Source organism: Rhinolophus ferrumequinum, chromosome 23, assembly GCF_004115265.2.
Source record: "Rhinolophus ferrumequinum isolate MPI-CBG mRhiFer1 chromosome 23, mRhiFer1_v1.p, whole genome shotgun sequence".
NCBI classification, from domain to species: domain Eukaryota; kingdom Metazoa; phylum Chordata; class Mammalia; order Chiroptera; family Rhinolophidae; genus Rhinolophus; species Rhinolophus ferrumequinum.
The window spans coordinates 11,000,338-11,022,189 of record NC_046306.1 but is presented as its reverse complement, the minus strand read 5'-3'; the positions used below and the strand labels follow the sequence as shown (position 1 = coordinate 11,022,189).

Sequence of the window (21,852 nt, the reverse complement as noted above, 5' to 3'; positions counted from 1 at the left end):
GTGCTTCCAGGATTTTTTTTCCAAGTCAGGTTGTCCTTTCAGTCTTAGTTGTGGAGGACGCAGCTCAGCTCCAGGTCCAGTTGCCGTTGCTAGTGCAGGGGGCGCAGCCCACCGTCCCCTGTGGGAGTCGAACCGGCAACCTTGTGGTTGAGAGGACGCGCTCCAACCACCTGAGCCATCCCGGAGCTCAGCTCAAGGTGCCGTGCCTTCGGCATTAGGAGCACGGAGCTCCAGCCACCTGAGCCACCGGGCCAGTCCCCTCACTGCTTATCTTAATCTAGTGCTTTACTTACCTCAAGGGAGCTAAAAACTTTGTTTTTCCTTTTTTCCTCTCACTGTTGATTGTATTTTCATTATGTGCCAAGGGTCAACCTTAGGTATAAACAGTACTTTTGATGAAGAGATAGTTATATCTATCAAAGAAAAATTAAACCACAAATTTAGAAGTAAAAAGAAATCATAAAGAACCAGCATTGTGTGCTTTTTACCTAGCACCGTTGAAGATGCTTGGATGTCCTCTTAAAAATCTAAAAGGTGCCCACTTATTTTTTAATTATACTTGTTTAGCTTAACACAGATATCAATGACAATAGTACAATAGTTTTATTCTATTTTCATGGCATTATGTTAACTCCTAGCTGCAACTCACCACATTATTTCAGTAGGAAATTGTTTTGAATTCTAGTCAGCTAACTGTTAGTGGAGGTTAGCCTGAACAGTTCTGCCTAATTTGTCTGAATCTTTTTAATTTGTTGCCATATGGGGTATTTGTAGTTATTTGTTTTTCAAATGAGAGCAAATTTAGTGTTGCTCAGCATACATCTTTGTTTTTGGTATTGGGTACCTTGGAGGGATCGCCATTATTTCCTATGCCATTTGCTTGCTTTGAATTGCTTTTCATCCTCACAATAAACATGAATATGTGAGGTGTGATTATACCCAGTTTTTTACAGGTGATAAGCTTTTTACAGGTGACAAAAGGCTTACCTTTTAGTGAAATGAGATTCAGCCCTCAAGTTTGATTCCAACGAATCCCCATTATCTTTTCATTGTATCATAGTAAACCAGCGGAAGGATTCACACACTTGAGTTTTATTTTGAAAGGCACCTTGAAGTCACTGTATTTTTTGGAATGGAAATACCCAAGTGAAAATTACATCTCAGAAAGAAGCAGAAATGTTCTACAAAGTCCTTAGGTCCCTGTCCATCCCCATGAAGCTTCTCTGTAATTTTAGGAAGATTGTTGAATTGGTCAGAAGTACATACAGCTTAATGGGATAAGAAGGAGAAAGAATGGGAGTTAGAAAAAGGGATAAGGGGGAATGGTGGTAGTAGTGAAAAAGAAAGACAAAGGAATTTGTAGTAAAATAGTCTTATACAAGTTTGTATAATGGTTTCAAGCTTACATGTAGAAAATGGAGACAGAAAAGTGAACAAGAGTAGAGTATTGTGTTGTAAAATGTAATCAAGTGTGAAAACTGAAGAGGATAAAGAAGGGAAGAATTTTTCGAATTGGGAGAGTTGGGAATGGTTTTACCAGAGGTGACAGTTGAGCTTGATCTTAAAGGATGAGTCAGGAGTATTCTGGATAGAAGAGGGATGAAGAGGAAATTTAAAATTAATGACTTAAGGTTAAAAACAAAAAAAATATTTCAGTGATCATCCTTTGTCAAAATCTCTCAGCATAGGTCATTTGGGTGGCTGCTAATGGTGGTGGTGGTTGAGGAAGATGTATGACAGGTATTATGTTGTGTAGAATGAAGGCGCAATCAGGTTTATGAAGCTCAAGTTTAGGTCTGTTCCTATGTATGACATGGATTCAGTGTATTAAATCGTAGGAGGCAGTGTAATCATTAAAACAACTAAAGACTTACCTGACTAGTTAGTATGCTGTCAGGAGAGGATAGTATGATTTACATGGAATTGGCTTGCTGGACTTCCTCTGCACAGCATATATTTGTGAACTTCACCTCTGTTCTTATGTAGAGGTTGAGAAGTCTCTTGGCTATAAGCTTCCAGTTGCAGCCAACACCTGCCGTGGCTAATTGGTATGCCCAGTTCTGGTACCAGAGCCTCTGGGGAGTTTGTGTTTGAGTTCAACTTCATCAGGTTTAAACTGGAGTGTAAACGTGAAGGGCTTTTGGGGTCAGACTGTTGATTGAGAATGAAAAGCCAGCCATACGAAGGAAGAAGAGAGAATGAAACCTTGTAGATAAATGGGTTGTTAATTTACATTAGGATGCTTTTCATCTCAACTTACATATTAAAAATAGAATGTTTTACTTTGTTGCTGTCTGGTAGCCCCTTTCCAAATTTGTGGCATTATAAACTAAAGACAGAGGAAAATAATAACCAAGACTTGAGATTATACCATTTCCTGAGAAAAATCTGCACTAAGGTAGTTTATTGTAGACGCCATTTATACACTTTTTCTCTTTAAAAAAAAAATCACCTGTGGGCTGGTAGGGTTCCTATCAGATGTGTTCCCTTGACACTGTGTTACAGTACAAAGTATGCTATTATAATTGTTCATATGGTTTCCTTTTCTGCTAGCCTGACAGTTCTAGCCGTGTGTGGTGTCATTCATCTCTGCTTCCTCTACCTAAAATAGTTCTGGGCATGCAAATGTTTGAGCTGAAAGGGAATTAAATTGACATATGGATTGCATTAGGTAGTTTACACTGTATCCTACTAAACATAACGGGTTATCAACAACAAAAACAGAAGGATATTGCCAGTTAGTTTTTATTTGAAACTGTGTTCCCCTCTTTTGCTTCCTCCTACTCTCTTTCAAGCTCTTCTCTTTACCAGGGCTGAATTAAAACGTGAAGGTAGAATATATTCTCTGGAAGAGTCATTTGGGTGATGAGGAAGCTTTCATAGCGGTTCCTTGTTTATGGACTTGTTTCTTCTTTTGCCGCTAAAAATACGCAGGTTATATATATTTTGTTCAGTTCTTCCCTCCATGGTTCTGGATCTCTCAGAGCTGCACAATCGATTGAAATAAAACCTTTGCTATTTTAGAAAATATAATCGTGTAAGATTAAGCCTTTAGACTAATAGTGGTGACTATATACAAATGTGTCTGGAGTAAGAATGTCAGTTTGGAAGTTTTGGGTAGTTCTTTATGTATGAATGTCTCATGATTTTTTTTTCCCCAAGAGCATTTTTTCTTTTAATTGACTTGAGCAGTCTCTGAAGGTTCTAGTGCTTCAAGCAGTTTTCAGTAAATCAATTCAAATCCACAGTTGTTTATAAATTTTCCTTAAGTTACTCTGATTCTCAGGAAACACCCAGAAACACCCCCCTATTTAGCATATTAATCATACCTGTATATGTTGGGCAAACAAGCTTGACAGATAAACTAAATTACTGGTGGGATAGTCAAAGACTTCTTGGCCCCAACGTTTAATCTTACAAAACACAAGAATAAAAATACTTGACACACTATTTTAGGGTATATGGTTTGTGCTTTTCTGATCTCAAGTTGTTTTTTTTTTTTTTTTTTTTTTTTTTGCTGTGTGAGCTACTGACTGTTCATCTCAAGTGGAAATAAGGGTCATGTTTAATATTAGACCACTTCAGAGGGCAGTTTATCTGGTGACTTGTAACGATTAGTTTTTAGGGGCTTGAGAGCACTGGCAGCATTTAGTACCTGTTGAACTTGAGCAAGCCCTTCCCCGTCCCTAATCCTGAACGCCCCTAACCCTGGGTGTAACAGCTTCTCAGTGTTCTTATGGAAGAGCTGAGAGATTTTTCTGGCTAACTTGTTGGAGATGGGGTGATTCATCAGTATAAATGGTTATTTTTTTGGAGTGTGTGTGTGGGGGGATAAAATACCCCAGGAACAGTTGATACATTTTTTTTGTTGTTGGTTATAAAGTTTGGAAACATTGTAGTTCCAGCTCTGCCATCTAGTATCTCTATGTTATCTAGTGGAAAGTTATATAGCTATTTCCTTATCTCCAGAATGGGAATAATAATACATACCTTGGAGAGTTGCTGTAGGAAATTGCATACAATATGCACTATGCCCAGCATGGTACTGCCACAAAAGTTATCCCCTTCTCTCTCCCTTACTAATCTAGGAAAAGTGAAATATTTTAATCGGTCTCTATGCCAATTAAGATTTACTGGGTAACCTGTCTCCCCATTTTGTCATGGCATGGTTTTTCTTAGGCCCCCACCAAATAACTTCTTGCTCGCCTAGTGACACTAGCATTGTTGATTGATATCTCTTCCTTTAGAACAGGGAGTAAGTACTTCCTGTATCCTTGTTCATCTGGCTAGTTGGTTGTGCACAATCAAGGTTTTACCCTCCTGTCTTAACTGCAGATGACCCTAAGGAAAGCTAGTCAGTGCTGCTAAGCCACACGTGACATGCTCATGCCCTTGGAACTGGCAAATGTAATTCTTTGCTGCTTTTGAGCCTTGATTCAAGTTAGGAATGTTCGTTTTCTAGCATTTCGTTGTATTCTGTTTGTCTAAGATTAAACATGTACCATGATTGTGATGTATGGAGAGGCCTATAGTTTTCACAGGAGAAATTCTGTTTGGTTGCTCTAAGATTCTTGCTCATTTTAAATCTGGTTTATCATGGATCTACTTCTTACATTAGATTTTTGATAGCACTGGAAGTAATTCTAAATTGCTACTAGTCTGTATTTGAAGTAATTTGTATTTGAATATTCTGTATTTGAAATAGACTCACTCTCTTGCTTAACTGTATGGTTGACCCTCCATATCCATGGGTTTTGCATCCAACAGTATTTTCTCTCCGTGGTGAGGGGTCCGTGGCAGACAGGTGGTAGGCATTGTTCTGTACTGTTTTATGTAAGGGACTTGAGCCTCCATGGATTTGGGTGTCTGACAGGGGTCCTGGAACCAGCCCCCTGTGGATACCGAGGGACAATGGAAGCTTAAAGTATACAGCGTCATATTAATATGTTGAAGTAGTATAGCGTAGAACTCTTCAGTAGAAACATTTTAGACAAGGAGAATAATTGTAAAAATGGCTCAAGGGTCTACACAATTGAGTTTATATTGAAAGATTGAATATATTTTGGGCCTTTGTAGTCTGATTCCATGAAAAGTCCATTTTAGTCCTTTTCTGTACTGTGGTATCAGGGGCTTGAAAAGGCTTCTGTGGTTGGATTGTATTCTGAGTATGCTTTAAAATCATAACATTGAGCCATTGTTAATCAAAGTTATTTTAAGTTCTTTTCTCTCCTTTATTTTAACTTATATTGTGAGAAAATAACCCCCCACCAAGTCTTCAAAACAGCTTTTCGGCCTTTATTTTACTACCAAAATTACAGGTAGAATGAATTTTGTTGGTATTTATTTCATACCTAGAGCATCTGTAAAGACAGTGTCATAATGTAGAACTGATTAATGATCATGTGAGTTTGATTTTTTTAGAGCTACATATTTTAAATTTGATTAGCATCTTGTGTGAAATTGTGCATTTTTATTTAATGTCCCTACCTGGTAGCATTGTGCCACCTAGTGGAATTTTTGTTGTTTAATATATATTTTATATAAAATAGATGGGGAATACAAGATACATTTTAACATGTTAAGAAAAAACAGTTTGAAACGTTTGAACTTCTTGGTTGACTTGGAATTCCTTAGAACAATGATTGCCTTCCTAAGCAAGAGTTGAGGGTAAACAAAATTCTTAGTAAGTTGAAGGCTTTAGTAGATGTCTTAAGATTATGAGCTACCGAGTGTTAAAATCTGCTCTTTTTTTTCAGCAAGAAGTACCCTACATTAATTTTCTTTATCAATGAAACTTTAACCAAAGCATATTGTTTCCATCAGTTAATATTAAAATAATTGTTGCTTTGTGGATCTTGTCAAAATCCGCCCTTCCGTCTGGAATTTTATTGTTGTACATTTATTTTCTAAGCAGAATGTAGTGGAGTTCACATGTTATTTACACAGTTTAGGTTTATTTTGAAGTAACAAATGAAAAACATATTGGATGATAAATATTAATGAAATGATCTAATGGAAAAAATGTATTACCTTGAAAATGGCCTGAAATAATTTAGACTTTTATCGTTTGAACACTTCTTACCAAATGATGAGATAAGCTCTTGTGCTTACTTGGGTATAAATAAAATTTAACATTTTATCAGTGGAAGAGTTGGAAGTCTCTTTTTTTGTTAAATATGAAGAAGATGCCTAATTCTTTGTGAGGTATTAATGTACACATTTTTCGTAGGACTTGAGAAACACTTCTGCCTTGGGGTTGGATATTCTGCATATTTAAACTGGAATATGGACTTTGAAGTTGTCTTAAGAATACTCGTGTATGATACAGAATACTGAGAATTAGCTAACCATTTAGGGAAAGTAGTACTGAATTACAAGATTCAGTCATTCAGGCATATAGCACCTTTATAGAGTCACGGGTATTTTATAATGTTTTTATCTGATTATTATTCCTTCTTAGTTGCTGATGTATATTCACGATGAGCGGATTAGGAGAAAACTCCTTGGATCCACTGCTCCCAGATTCACGAAAACGCAAATTGCCGTGTGATACGCCGGGACAAGGGTAGGCAGTTTATTTCCTGTGGCTTCATCAAGATCTCCTTCCTGTGCCTGTAGTTTTTGGTTTAAAGAAAACATTTCAACTTTCTGTTATTTACATTCTCTGGTTAGATTTTTTTGGGTTTTACCTTTGCTTAAATACTATTATTTTGCTTTATAGTAAGTAGAGTGGTACAGTGATGAAATGGACATCCTTGTGATGTGATAGAAGCTTTATCGTGGATTCAGATAGAAGCGAGAATTTTATACTAACAGTTTGTGGTACTGTAAGCATTTCAACAGAAGAGGGAGGAATTAGGAATAGATAACCAAAGTTGTTATAAATAAGAATCTTAAGATCCTTAAGAACATGTTATAAGTTGATTTCTGGCATTTGTGAGGTTTCATCATTCTTTTCCTGACTGAAGTTAGACGTTCAAAAAATAGAAATAAAATACTGTATTTTATGCAGTAATACTCTGTACAGCCTTTTTAATATTTGCCAAGGTCAGTATCATTTGAATTTTAATATGATGGTTGCAAAATAAAAACAATTTGTAAAACCTCATCCTTAATAAATATAATAACTACCACTGTTTTTTATTATTTGTTGTTTTACTGTCCATATAAGGTAAAGACTATATTTATCCCCAATTTCCAGAGGATGACACTGAGACCAACTGCCCACTAACAAAAAGGTGGACTTGAATTTAGATTTGCATGAATTTCTGCTGTATTCTACTACTTTTCCAAAACAAAGTTCTGATAGTTTCTATTGGCTGAATTTAGTTTGTTTACATATGAACATAATGATGTTGTGTAGGGACTGATTCTGCTCATGGCTCTTTCCTGATCGGTTTATTCATGGCTTTTTCTCCTCCCTCCTCTTCTTAGTCTTACCTGCAGTGGAGAAAAGTGGAGACGGGAGCAGGAGAGTAAATATATTGAAGAATTGGCTGAACTGATATCTGCTAACCTTAGTGATATTGACAATTTCAATGTCAAACCAGATAAATGTGCAATTTTAAAGGAAACAGTAAGACAGATTCGTCAAATAAAAGAGCAAGGTAATACAAAGTAAGAAAAACACTCAAGTTGTTTAGAAGGAACTTGTTAACTGTTTACATTTGCCGTTTTGTTACCTTGTTGCTTAGGTGGGGACTGCTGCTAACTGAGGTTACCTCTGGGAATGGACCAATGAGTTGACCCACTTTGCTCTTTCGGAGATTGTTAACAGAGATTTGGGAAAAAAGCCAGTGTTACCCTGTCACGTGTTAGTTCCCTTCCAGGAAGCCATGGGATAGTAGGACATTTAGTAGTGAAAGAAAGTTGAGGGTACCTTCTGCCCTCCTGGGTAACTGAGATTTCATTTTAACGTCTAAAAATGGTAGTGTCATTTTCTTACTAGGAAAAGTGTACGTGCATATGCACGCGTGTGTGCATGCGTGTCTCTGTGTCTGTCCTGGGGACTCTCTGAAGGTGGATTTAATCAGTTACTCATATGTGTGCTATCTGTAGTGCTGCTTTCTGTCTTTTTAGGAAAAGCTATTTCCAGTGATGATGATGTTCAGAAAGCTGATGTGTCTTCTACAGGACAGGGCGTTATTGACAAAGACTCCTTAGGACCACTTTTACTTCAGGCAAGTACATGGTTCCAGTTATCCAGTGAGCTGTGTTGATTTTTAAAAATTGTTGTTTTGGATAGGTAATGAGAGCAAGAGCCACGTTTCTTTTTATAAGACAGAACTCAGTATTCCGCATGTGATGGTAAAATGCTCTTATATTTACAATATATATAACTCAGGGACCGTGTACAGGAAGTGGGGCTGTCCCGCAAAATGTAGTTGCAAACTGAGAAAGCAAACAAAAATATATAAAGAAGCAAGAGAGGAAAGATAACCCATACTTGCACAAAGGTAATATTTGGGCATATTTTAGCTCAGACTTTTTTGTGCATTTTTGTTTGATCGATCATATGGCATACTATAGTTTTTTATTCTTGAGGGATTTTTAAGACTTAAAAAATGCATTATTTTGTAAGTAGTTGTCTTAAATAGATATGATTAACCTATAGCACTTACAAAATGTTTCTCTTACTTGAAGTCAGGGTCTGAGCCTTTTATAAAGTTCACTTGTCAACTTTTTTGGTTTCAGCTAGTTTGCTCCAGCTCCTTTTTAGTTGGTCAGTTCAGCTCCTCTTTGTAAATTCTCACTGAGGAGAAGTGTAATTCCTGTAGTTTGACTCGGAAAAATGGGAAGTGCTAAGGATGATTTTCTTATTTTTAAAAGCTTTGAAGATGTAACTCTTCAAAAATTAGATTAGACATACATTCAGAGTTTATGTTGACCGTGTTTGTCTTTTCTTCAAGTTGTCTTTATTTTTTATAAAAACTTGTAGTAATGGTGCTAATGTTAATATAAATGGTGGCTGACAGTTGTCTGCAGTGATTGCTGAATCAACAGTAGTTTTTTCAAATTTGCTTAGTGCTAAGGCCGGTGTCTTAATCTGCTAAGGCTACTATAAGAAATATCACAGACTGGGTGGCTTAAATAGCAGAAATTGATTTCTTACAGTTCTGGAGGCTGGAAGTCCAAGATCAAGTTGTCGGCAGGCTTGATTTGTTCTGAGACCTCTCTCCTTGGCTTGTACGTGGCTGCCTTTTCACTGTGTCCTCACATGGCCTTTTCCCTGTGCATGTGCATCCCTGGGGTCTCTCTCCTCTTATAAGGACGCCAGTCATATTGAAGTCCTGGTAGAGTCCTATCCCTGTGGCTTCATTTAACCTTAATTACCTCCTGAAAATCCTGTTTCCAAATATAGTCACACTGAGGGTTAGGGCTTCAACTTGAATTTTGGTCGGGGTATAAATATAGTTCAGTCCATAATACCCAATATTAACACATCCCACTTTAGGCATTGGATGGTTTCCTGTTTGTGGTGAATCGTGATGGAAACATTGTATTTGTGTCCGAAAATGTCACACAATACCTGCAATATAAGCAAGAGGACCTGGTTAACACAAGTGTCTACAATATCTTGCATGAAGAAGACAGAAAGGATTTTCTTAAAAACTTACCAAAATCTACAGGTAGGCTTTTAATGTGTATTTTCTAAATAAGTTGAAAAAAAATGTTTTCTTGACTATTTCTTAGAAAATTGTACCTTTTAGGAACCAAGTGATTAAATTTGTGTAGAAAGGCCAGTGGCAGAATTTTCAAATGTGACCTTGGTGAATTTAGAATATGGTATACATTTCACGTGGCCGAAATATACAGTGAGAATTCTGTTTAAATTGAAATTATTCCAATATTTTATATATAGTAGTCTCCCTTATCCACGGGGGATATGTTCCAAGCCCCACAGTGGATGCCTGAAACCGCGGCTAGTACCAAACCCTATATATACTATATTTTTTCCTACACATACGTACATACATACATAGCCTTTGCACTTAAAGGAAGCATTTTATAGCTTCTCCCTGGCATATCCAAATTGCCAGCATCACTACTCTTGCACTTTGGGGCTATTATTAAGTAAAATAAAGGTCACTCGAACGCAAAGACTGCAGTAGTGAGACACTCGATGTGATAACTGAAACAGGCACTAAGTGACTCACAGGTGGGCAGTGTACACAGCGTGGATATGCTGGACAGAGGGGTAATTCATGTCCCAGGCGGTATGGAGTGGGACGGCACACAATTTAAAACTTATGAATTGTTTATTTCTGGATCTTCCTCCCTTCCTTCCTCCCTCCCTTCCTCCCTTCTTTCCTCCCTTCCTTCCTCCCTTCCTTCCTCCCTTCCTCCCTTCCTCCCTTCCTCCCTTCCTTTTTTTGTTTCATAAAGTTTTATTTTTCAGAATGTGCAGTTGATGGGAAGTGTTGTTCATGCATCTTTACCAGCAGCTGGGCAATCCCAACCTTGGTGTTTCTGGTGTAAATTACTTGAGCTCAGTGCTTTGAAACTAATTTAATAAACCCTTTACTAAGGAGCTCCTGAAGTGAGCTGGCCGAGGACCGCAGGTCTTCAGTCTCTCAGAAACAACAGCTGGGGTTATAACCTTATAGTTGGGAACTTCCTTACACAGTTTGTCACATGTCGCTTTGTCACACAAGAGTAGGTTATTGAACTTGTCCCAAACTTTGCCTTTGGACCACTTCTCTTTGGCCTGGCCTCCAGATTTGTTCACTGGGTCTTTGTCTTTCTTGGCCGACTTTCCAGCATCTTTCTTCTTCTTGTCATCTTTGGGTGGCATAGCGAAGCTAGGATAGCAGCAGCTACAAATGCAGCCTCGCTAAGATGTCGGACAAAAGAGCCGGAATTTTCCATTTAATAGTTTCGGACCATGGTTGACCACGAGTAACTGAAACTGGACAAGGGGGAACTCTATTGTATTGTCACCTTGAAATGTTAGTGTAGACGTTAACTATGGAAGAACGTGTGTGAGGAGAAAATACAGCTTGAATTCTTGATGATGATTATAGACTGAATTGTCAGCTTTCCAAAACTCCTTTCAATTTGTTTTCCAAAGTTAATGGAGTTGCCTGGACAAATGAGACCCAGAGACAAAAAAGCCATACATTTAATTGCCGTATGTTGATGAAAACGCCACATGATATTCTGGAAGACATAAACACCAGTCCTGAAATGCGCCAGAGATACGAAACCATGCAGTGCTTTGCCCTGTCTCAGCCACGAGCTATGATGGAGGAAGGGGAAGGTAAGAGCAATCACATGCTTGTGATGTTCAGCAAACAAATAATCAAACTTGTAGTTTTTTTCATTTCCATCGTTATAATTCTTCTTACTGAATTTCATGCCCGTACTCGCCTGTTGAACATATTTAAAGATTGTATATATTTCTTACCGGGTTAAATTTTTATTGTAGATTTGCAATCCTGTATGATCTGTGTGGCACGCCGCATGACTACAGGGGAAAGAGCGTTTCCATCAAACCCGGAGAGCTTTATTACTAGACATGACCTTTCAGGTAAAAACTTTGTGTGTCATGTATGTACATTTTGTACATTTTGAAAATTTTTAGAAAAGTTAACTTTTCACAGCCTGCACTATCATTTAAGTGTCTGCACCCACTGTAATGAATGCTTTGCATGGATCATTTCCTGTATTTCTTACACAACCCAGGAGAGATTTACTAAAACCCTTGGTATTTGAGTTGGGTATATTTGACGCTTAAAATCCCCCAAATAAATTTAAAAATAAATGTAGAGGTACCTGGTTTTCTCTCCAAATATCATTTCGAATGAGAGGTTAATATTTCATTTCTCTATCTTCAAACTCATTTTTCATAGAGAGATAAAGTTTTAAAGATACGGGTGATTTTAATGCGAATTATCAGTAATTCTTGACATCAACGTGAGCTTTAATCTTGGGCTGCGCTTTTGACCCTGGGAGTAAAGAATTAAAGGCAGTGCAGTTGATAAGGCACAACGATGGTATTAAATATCGGCAGTGTTACCGGTACTCACTTTCATGGTCACTGTTGTGATTATCTAATCCTACCTGGTGATGCCAAGGTTTGTCACACATGCTCCATTTCAGAGATCAGGAAACAGGCCTGGTGACAGAGATGGTTATTTGTCCAAGATCATAGCTAATAACGAGAATTTGCAGTTGTATCTGCCTGATGTCAGAGCCTGTACCATTTGCTTTGTGACTACCATGTGGACCCTCAATAAGTAATCTGATAAAATGGAGTATATTTAAATAAACACATAACATAACTATAGCTATTATATGTATGTATGTATGCATGTACACACACATATATGTATTATATACACACATGCATAATATTTTACTGTAAAAAATAAGCTATTTTTGCATTTTATGCAAAAATAAAGGTCATACACTTGTCTGGAGGCTGCTTGAGATTAATTTTCACAGATGAAAAAGAAAAGCAGTAAATTTATTTGTATTCTGAATTGTCAATCTGTTTACACTGATGAATATTACTTTATATTGGAAAATTTTCTGTTTACTTACCTTGAGATAATCAAACCTTGTGACAAGAATTTTTATGTGTTATATTATCCTTTTTACTGTGGTTTGTTTTCTGTATCTGTTATGATTTGGCAGTCTAAATTTTCTCCCTAAATAACATTATTGACATTTTGTTACTGAAAAGACTAAATAAAATATCTTTACCTAAGCATTTCAGCAAGTAGAACCTTTAAAAGTTATCTCATCAATACTTTCCTTTAGTACAAAAGCAATACATATTTATTATAAAAGTTAGAAATTAACAAGCAAGAAAAGTGAAATACTTTTGTTTGATTAACACCTGAGAGCCATCTTACTTTAGGTAGAGTTGGTATCTTCCAGTTGCGATCCATTCTTCATAGGAGGTTTGTTGCACTCAACACAATACTTTTTTTGACCTCTGATGAGATTTTAATCTCCGTCCCTGATGTGTTTCATTTAACAAGTTTTTTTGAGCATCTCTTTTGTGATTGTCATGAGGCTTTCAGAGCTAAGCTCAGCGGAGGTGGTTGAGGACAGGTTATTCTTGGCACATAAGTGTTTACTTTTTTCTGGAATGCATTAGTCTCTTCTCCCTAGTCATTTTTTCCCATTAATAAGATTTTCATTTGTCACCATTAAAGATCTGAATTTTAAACAGGTTCTTGGACTAGTGGCTCATATCCATCAGCTTATCCTACCCTAGTACCTTTTTAGCGTTTCCAGTACTGTCTTTCACCACGAAGCTCCATGAGTTTTCCCAATCCAGCCTTGATTTTCTCCATTTTAGTAAAAATGGAGAATTTTAGTAAAAATGGATGTGTTCTTACAAACACATCATGGAGAGGATAAACAGATTGGCAAACCTTTTCTATATCTTTCCCAATCTGTCTGGAATCACACTATTGACCACTTATTTCAAGTTACTTGTCTATACCTCTCATGTCACGATTTCAGTCATCTTCTGGATTTGGTGTACCTGTTGGTGCTGAGAATAAGAGGTCGTCTGGATCTGAGTATTACATTTTTTTTTTTTTAGTAAAATCTGTGCGGAACAGACAAAAACAACCATTGGTAAATCTTGACATGGACATGAGCTTCAATCGTAGTCTGACATTTATTGACCTTGGAGCATAGTTTGCTCAGATGTTATCGCACAGTTTTTTCCCTTGACATCATCAGTAATTACTTTGAATTTTCCAAATGCAATTTCACCATTCTGCAGGTCAGCAAGGCTCACTTCAGTAGCACAGCTCTCGAGCCATCAGAGGCAATTTTGGTTCCTGGACTCCTTGTGATTCTTGTTTTCCCAGTATTTCTCATATTGAACATAGCTGGTGCTTTCACATCGTGCTAATCTTTCTTTGAAAATGGATCAGTCACTTTCTTCTTGGCTTCCCCACTTTTGCCACTCTCTGTAAGATGTGTGTTCTTGCAACTTCCCTGGTACTGCTCAGAAAGTACAAAGGCCTAGCCAATTTTAAAGGATCATCTCCATGAAACCTTTAATTTCATAGAGTTTTTGAGTTGTATATATTTTGTCTCTGTAGTGTATTTTTTGTTAAGCAGAAGTTGTCAGAAATTTCCAGATTTGTGGACATGAGTATTTGGTTAACCCTCCTAGTTCAGATTTTAAGTGTCCAAAAAGGCAGTCGCCTCTCAGGTGGCATGAATCGTACCTGCTAGCTGTTTAGGCAGGTATTTTCTCTTGCTTCATAGTTGCAGGGACAGCATATCTTCAGATGTGAACAATTTCACTGGTAGGTGTTATTTTTTTTTTCCTTTAAATGAAAATGAACCGGAAGTTATCTGGACGTGTTACTTTCTGTATGTTTAGAAAGTAAAAGGAGGGGTATGATACACTTTTACTGTCTGCATAGCAAAACATTTAATGTAAGAGTTTCCTATAGGACTGTGCCTTTAAAAAGAAAAGCTCTGAATATAGTAGAAATTTAGATCAGAAAAAGTTGAGCAAAGATTTAGTGTCTTTATTTTATTCTTCAGTGCTAAGCCATCCAGTATGCAACCAGTAAATACTCGTAGGTTGGATTTAAATCCTTATTTTCTGTTTAATAGGAAAACTTGTCAATATCGATACAAATTCACTGAGATCCTCTATGAGGCCCGGCTTTGAAGATACAATCCGAAGGTGTATCCAGAGATTTTTCAGCCTCAATGATGGGCAGTCATGGACTCAGAAACGTCACTATCAAGAAGGTAAAGAATTTTGAGGTTGATTCGTGATACTGTTTTTCGTTGTTTTGGCATGGTATAAAGCAGTAAATATAAACATGACTGTAGTTGTTGTTTTGTGTGTGTGTGGGGAAGGAAAATGACTCTTGAGCACTGTTAGTTTAGCCTATTCATAATTTTGGTGCAGGTCTTCCTTTCACTGGATTTTGAAAATCTTGCATTTAAAGTACATTTCTTTCCTCTTTTCCTCCATATGTATCTGTTTGCGAATTGTAGTTACTAGTAATGGGATATTTTCCCCAACAGCTTACATCCATGGCCATTCAGAAACTCCAGTGTATCGATTCTCTTTGGCTGATGGAACTATAGTGACTGCACAAACAAAAAGCAAACTCTTCCGAAATCCTGTAACAAATGACCGTCATGGCTTTGTCTCAACCCACTTTCTTCAGAGGTAATGTTGAATTACTCTGTATTCTCATATTAAATGCAGCAGTGTTCTCAAGATGCTTTATTACTAATTTCAAAAGGGAGAAAAATGTAACAAGAAAAATAGCAGTGATTTGCTTTTGCTGAAGTGAATTTAGATTCCTGGATTATGATATGTTTTCTTTAAGGTTATATTATATTTTTACGTGAAAATAAGTATTTGTTCATTAAATAATTATTTCCTAGGAAACCTGGGAGATGGGAAGGCTAGTGGATAAAAGCGCACATAAAATCACACTACCTCTTTTACTTTCATTTCTAGTGGTATAGTACGTTGCTTTTAGGGATTGAACTTGAAATTTGAAAGTAGACTTTAACAATAAAGGATAGTTACTATTGCCCTGGCTAACAGTAAGTGAACAATGAAGGAGTGGAATGTTGACTCATTAATTATTCTGAGCAGTTTGCAGGCACCTGCAGGTTAACCCATAGATACATGGCCACTTCAGCAAAGCCTTGCTGAGGTTCCAGTTAACATAGCTGTTGGCCCGTCACAGTGCTGTGGTGGTGTCACTCGTTTAGCTTTGGTGGCTTATTAAAAAGTATATTATTAGGTTAGTAACTGATCAATATCTAGATTGGGATTGTCAGTGGGCCTTGGAATGGTGCCTGAGAAGTTAGTTCCTGGGCACTTACTTCATCCTTTTAAAAAACATCTGATTCAGGGCTTTAATGCATGCCTGTAGTTTTTTAGTAAAAGTTTGATGTTTTCTTTCTCTGTAGGGAACAGAATGGGTATAGACCAAACCCGAATCCTGTTGCACAAGGCATTCGACCTCCGGCGGCTGGATGTAATAGTGCAGCAGGCGGCATGAACATGTCGCCAAACCAAGGCTTACCGATGCTGAGCAGCAGGACCTATGGCTTGGCTGACCCCAACACCACAGGGCCGATGAGTGCAGCTAGGTATGGGGCTGCCGGTAACATGGCTCCTGTGAACCCCGGGCCCGCCATGCAGTCTCCATCTTCCTACCAGAACAACTACGGTCTCAACATGAGTAGCCCCCCACATGGCAGTCCTGGTCTTGGCTCCAGCCAGCAGAATATCATGATTTCTCCTCGAAATCGCGGCAGTCCAAAGATGGCCTCACATCAGTTTTCTCCTGTTGCAGGTATTCGTGTTGGCATTTCCCTTTATTTTTTCTTTTTCTGTAATTCTTTTCTTCCCACACCACAGTAATTCATGTGAAGTTAATGCATTCATAATAGGAACTGAAGAGTTAAGTGCTGTTTTGTTATATTGTGTTTCCCTGAAAATAAGACCTAGCCGGACCATCAGCTCAATGCGTCTTTTGGAGCAAAATTTAATATAAGACCTGGTCTTATTTTACAATAAGACCGGGTGTGATATATGATATGATATGATATGATATGATACTAGGTCTTATATTAATTTTTGCTCCAAAAGATGCATTAGAGCTGATGGTCTGGCTAGGTCTTATTTTGGGGAAACACGGTAGCATCTGGGAGTCTAATTCTTTTCCTCATTTTTTTCCAAATACAGGTGTGCACTCTCCCATGGGACCGTCTGGTAATACTGGGAGCCACAGCTTTTCTAGCAGCTCTCTTAGTGCCCTTCAAGCTATCAGTGAGGGCGTGGGGACATCTCTTTTATCTACTTTGTCTTCACCAGGCCCCAAATTGGATAACTCTCCCAATATAAATATAACCCAACCAAATAAAATGAACAGTCAGGATTCCAAGAGTCCCTTAGGCTTGTACTGTGACCAGAATCCAGTGGAGAGTTCAATGTGTCAGTCAAGCAGCAGGGATCACCTCAATGACAAAGACAGTAAGGAGAGCAGTGTCGAAGGGTCGGAGAATCAGAGGGGTCCTCTGGAAAGCAAAGGTCATAAAAAATTACTGCAGTTGCTTACCTGTTCTTCTGATGACCGGGGTCATTCGTCGTTGACAAACTCCCCCCTGGATTCAAGTTGTAAAGACTCTTCCATCAGTGTCACCAGCCCCTCCGGGGTGTCCTCGTCAACATCTGGAGGTGTGTCCTCCACGTCCAATATGCATGGGTCGCTGCTGCAAGAGAAGCACCGGATTTTGCACAAGTTGCTGCAGAATGGGAACTCACCCGCCGAGGTGGCCAAGATCACCGCAGAAGCGACCGGGAAAGACACCAGCAGTGCCACGTCTTGTGTGGAAGGGAGTGTCAAGCAGGAGCAGCTGAGTCCAAAGAAGAAGGAGAACAATGCACTGCTTAGATACCTGCTGGACAGGGATGATCCTAGTGACACACTCGCTAAAGAACTGCAGCCTAAGGTGGAGGGAGTGGACCCTAAAATGAGTCAGTGCAGCAGCTCCGCCATTCCCAGCTCGAGTCATGAGAAAGATGCAAAAATTAAGACAGAAGCAAATGAAGAGGTAACTTGTTTTCTGTATGTCACTGTGTTTCTTCACTGCATTTCTGTTAGAAAGACAATGTGTTATACGCAGATTCTTCTATTTTAGGTTTATTTATGCAAGTTAGTCTTGAGATCATTTCTTTGTAATTCTTTTGAGCATCAGTGACGTGTGTTATGATACAATTTAGACATATCAGATAGATGTGTCTAACTCGTTAGTAGCCGATTTGAACGTCTTCATGGAGGTATTTATTGTTGGAATGTGCAAATTGGGTCACTAAGGGTATGGTAGAAAGAAACCAGAAGAAAAAAACTTTTCTATTAAGCAAAGAATTTTGATTTTTACCTAAAATCACATTTCACATAACACGATCACATTCTATATAAGCATTTCCCATAATCTGCTTGAGAAACACTATCCTGGGAGAGGGTAATATGTGCCTGGGAAAATTAAAGTCTTGGAGAAGTTCTACTGTTAGGATATCTGTTTAACTTTAAGCTAGTGTTCTCCAGATTTATTGACCAAAAGCCCCTTTGAAAGCATGCCTGTGAATATTGTGTTGAACAACAGCTTATTGTTTTTATTATTTTATTATCATACTTGTTTTCAGAAGGTGTGTGTAAATTCATACATCTCTGTTAGCTAATGATCCTGACTAATGTTAGCTGGAAAATATCCTACGGTTTGAGAAATAAACATCATGTGTAAATTTTTTTTAAAAAGTCCCTTTGAAAGCACCTCCAAACCCAGGGATTTATCTTTAGTAGTTTAAACTGTTCTTTCAAGGGAGAAGGTCATGGGTGGGAGGTCATAATAAGCCTGCCTTTAAGTTGGGCATTACCATTTCAGGTAACTAGTATGTTTCACTTGTTCTCATTTCACCTATTTTCTTCCAATGAATATATTTATACCTATGTATCTATTAATGTACACAGGTTAATTTAAAATTTTTTTATTTTCAGGGATCTGGAGATTTGGATAATCTAGATGCTATTCTTGGTGATCTGACTAGTTCTGACTTCTACAATAATACCATCTCCACAAATGGTAGTAATCTGGGGACCAAGCAACAGATGTTTCAAGGAACTAATTCTCTGGGTAAGAAAGAACTAGGTTTTTATTCTTGCCACCTGTTAAACTTTTCTGCACACTGTATATACTCTTACACTAAGATTAGTACTCAACTAGTATATACAACTTCAAAACGCATACTCTGCCTCTGTTTCTTAGACTAACTTATAATGTATATGTTTAAAAGAAACTTGCTGGTCATTTTCCTGTTTTTTAAAATTTCTCATTTCTAACATATGATGCCAGTAATCATGGCACTTTTAGGAAAAGGTTCTTTTTTTTGTTTTGTTTTGTTTTTGGTGCTCCAGATGAGTAGTAGGTACTTAGGGCACGTATTTTTCTTAGGTACAGAGAACTGGATTAAAAAGCAACCAAAACTGTAGCTTAAAACCTGTCCTTTGACGCTTAATGGAATCTTGTCATTTAGTTAATGAGACTTTTCTTCTTTGGTGTTTGATGGTGCTCTCCTGTAGCCACGTGTTTCCTCATTCATTAATTTAATTAGGATATGTTATCTGTATCAGCTGAAAAAGAATAATTCACAGTTATCTGAATGGTGGTTATTTTCAGTGGCGCTGTTTCCTAAACTGACACGGATAGTGAGATCAATGAAATAGATTGGAAAAAGCCAAAAAAAAAAAAAAAAAGGTTAGGAGGAAATTTAAGTTTCATTGCTTGTTTGATTGGAAGGCAACTTGTCTGGCTACATTTAATTGTGCAGTTTTAAACAGAGAAGCCACTTAACAAGTATACATATGGAAGACCCTCCAGGAGTTTAACACATCAGTAACATTGTCAGGATTCAGTGTAGCAGAATAGGAAGGACCACACCAGGGTACCATCAGTCCCCAGTACTTCAGCCAACACTGAGACTCTTGTTTTTACTTTGTTTGGAATCTGAGGCTGTGTGTGTGTATACGCACGCCCTTAGTGATTATGTTATAAAGGAAGACAGTATTTGTTTTAGTAAGAAAGACATTCTTGGGTGGGTGGCATGGTGTTGGTATTGATGTCTTCTTGATTATTTATGTGTTAGATCATCAAAAGATATTTATGTGTGCTGTGCTTCTATGTTTTCAACAGGTTTGAGGAGTCCACAGTCTGTGCAGTCCATTCGTCCTGCGTACAGCCGAGCAGTGTCTCTAGATAGCCCCGTTTCCGTTGGCTCAAGTCCTCCAGTAAAGAATATCAGTGCTTTCCCCATGTTACCAAAGCAGCCTATGTTGGCTGGGAATCCAAGAATGATGGATAGTCAGGAAAATTACGGCTCAAATATGGGTATGTTATTTCTAATTAGTATTCATGATTACATTTTTCTTTTGGGAAAAGCAAATTTGTCATACTTAAAACAATTTAAATAACTGGAATTAAGTAATAGGTTTTTCAGTATAAGTAGCATAATGTTTCTTTCATGAGTATTTCCTTCATTTATTCTGTGTCTTGGTTCTTTAAACTCTTATGGAGGCTTTTGGCCTAAGACACTCTGTAACCTGTAATGAATATGTGGCAATAGTGGCCCATCAAAAATGTCTTAATAGTTGGCTAGCCCTATTCTTAGGATGACAAAGCACTTTTTTCCTCCCAGCTGATGTTGTGTAATAATGACTGTACTTATATGCTACAAGAAGGATTTCATCATAATGTGGAAAAGACCTACTCATTTCTACCTGTTACAGGTGGACCAAATAGAAATGTGGCTGCGAATCAGACTCCTCCCTCCGGAGACTGGGGCTTACCAAACGCAAAGGCCAGCAGAATGGAACCTTTGAGTTCAAACTCCATGGGAAGACCAGGGGCAGATTATAATGCTTCTTTACCCAGACCTACAATGGGAGGCTCGATGCCCACCTTGTCTCTTCGGTCCAATAGCATCCCAAGTGCGAGACCAATGTTACAGCAGCAGCAGCAGCAGCAGCAACAGCAGCAGCAGCAGCAGATGCTTCAAATGCGTAAGCATCCCCTTCATAACAAAAGAAAATTAGGTGTTGTAGGGTAATTTTTGCTACTAATTATTTGAAAATTTATCTCTTCTTTTTGTTCCTCCAGGGCCCGGTGAAATGCCCATGGGAATGGGGGTCAGTCCTTATGGCCAGGCAGCACCGTCTAACCAACCAGGTTCCTGGCCAGATGGCATGTTGTCCATGGAGCAAGGTCCTCATGGGACTCAAAATAGGTGGGGCTTTATTATGTAACTCTAGAAAATGTTAGCATTGATTATCTAGAAAGGATCAGAGCATGGGAACAGACCTGAAAGAGAATGAGAGAAACTCTGCAATTAGGTACTGGGTTGCCTGTACCTAATTAGGTCTGGGCGTTTCTTGGATAATGGTGTATAGAAGGACGCTGAGGCAGCAAGCAGTGGCATTCACGGGAGACGGAGCTATATTGTTCAGCTCTCAGGACTATGGAGTGTCAGACCTGAGGGCCTTTCTGTGAGGTGGGAGTTGTCTCCTCAGGTTATAATCCTCCTCCATGAGGAGGGCGTAAGTTTGCACCAGTTTGACAAGGTAAATGGCATTCAAGGTAAATGAAAAGTCAATTTTTAAGGATTGAATAGTTCTTTCCTAAAATTATTTAAAACATTTCAGGGGTGATAGTGACAGTGAACTCTGGTTTGGTCAGTAACTCATTTGCATGACAGAGGCTACTGGTCAATGTCAATTCTATTAATAATTTGAATTCTGCGATGAGTTAAGCAAAGAACAGTGAATTGATCTGCTGAGCAGACAGTGATGTAACCACGTTAGTTGATTAACTTGATTGCTTCTCTACCCAGCAGAGAACATAGTTTCATCACAGCATTTCTCTGAGTCAGGAGAACTGTCTAGCTCCATGCGGCACCCAGCTGTGGCTGTGTGGGGTGTGAGCTCCACTCCCTCAGTACATGAGGCTGCTGTGAGCCAAGTGTAACAAAAAGTTCTTTTGGCAGGTTACCAGCCTCAGTTCATTGATAGTTCAACATTTCTATTCTTTTTCCCTATTCTTTTGTTGATGTCCCAACTTAGAAGTATCACGACTGCTACCACCTCTCTTCTTGTGGGGTCTTGAAAACTGCACCCCCCACTGCCCCTATCCCTAACCTCTGCTATCCCCCAAATGCCTGGGAGCCTAGCAGTTACAGTTTGGTGGTGGGATGGGGAGGTGTGCTCTGGGTATGGTGGTTGAAGACGGCCCAGTGGGTTTAAAATCTAGGCCTTAGATTTAAATTGATGCCATTGACTA

The 21,852-nt window shown here is 38.4% G+C and overlaps 1 protein-coding gene and 1 pseudogene across 4 annotated transcripts in view; one reads left to right on the top strand and one right to left on the bottom strand.

Moving 5' to 3' along the window:
• The window catches only part of NCOA3 (nuclear receptor coactivator 3), a 93,794-nt gene that overhangs the window by 61,615 nt on the left and 10,327 nt on the right, over positions 1-21,852 (top strand). For all 4 annotated transcript variants that reach the window (XM_033095462.1, XM_033095463.1, XM_033095460.1 and 1 more), the window contains 14 exons: positions 6,461-6,565; positions 7,435-7,607; positions 8,080-8,180; positions 9,455-9,629; positions 11,072-11,260; positions 11,429-11,530; positions 14,599-14,739; positions 15,022-15,169; positions 15,928-16,316; positions 16,709-17,577; positions 18,522-18,657; positions 19,714-19,908; positions 20,307-20,579; positions 20,677-20,803. In XM_033095462.1, coding sequence (XP_032951353.1) covers positions 6,480-6,565; positions 7,435-7,607; positions 8,080-8,180; positions 9,455-9,629; positions 11,072-11,260; positions 11,429-11,530; positions 14,599-14,739; positions 15,022-15,169; positions 15,928-16,316; positions 16,709-17,577; positions 18,522-18,657; positions 19,714-19,908; positions 20,307-20,579; positions 20,677-20,803 — 3,104 coding nt within the window. In that variant the 5' untranslated portion in view covers positions 6,461-6,479. The remainder of the gene's footprint in view (positions 1-6,460; positions 6,566-7,434; positions 7,608-8,079; positions 8,181-9,454; positions 9,630-11,071; positions 11,261-11,428; positions 11,531-14,598; positions 14,740-15,021; positions 15,170-15,927; positions 16,317-16,708; positions 17,578-18,521; positions 18,658-19,713; positions 19,909-20,306; positions 20,580-20,676; positions 20,804-21,852) is intronic.
• On the bottom strand, positions 10,426-10,795 carry LOC117016263 (40S ribosomal protein S25-like; annotated as a pseudogene).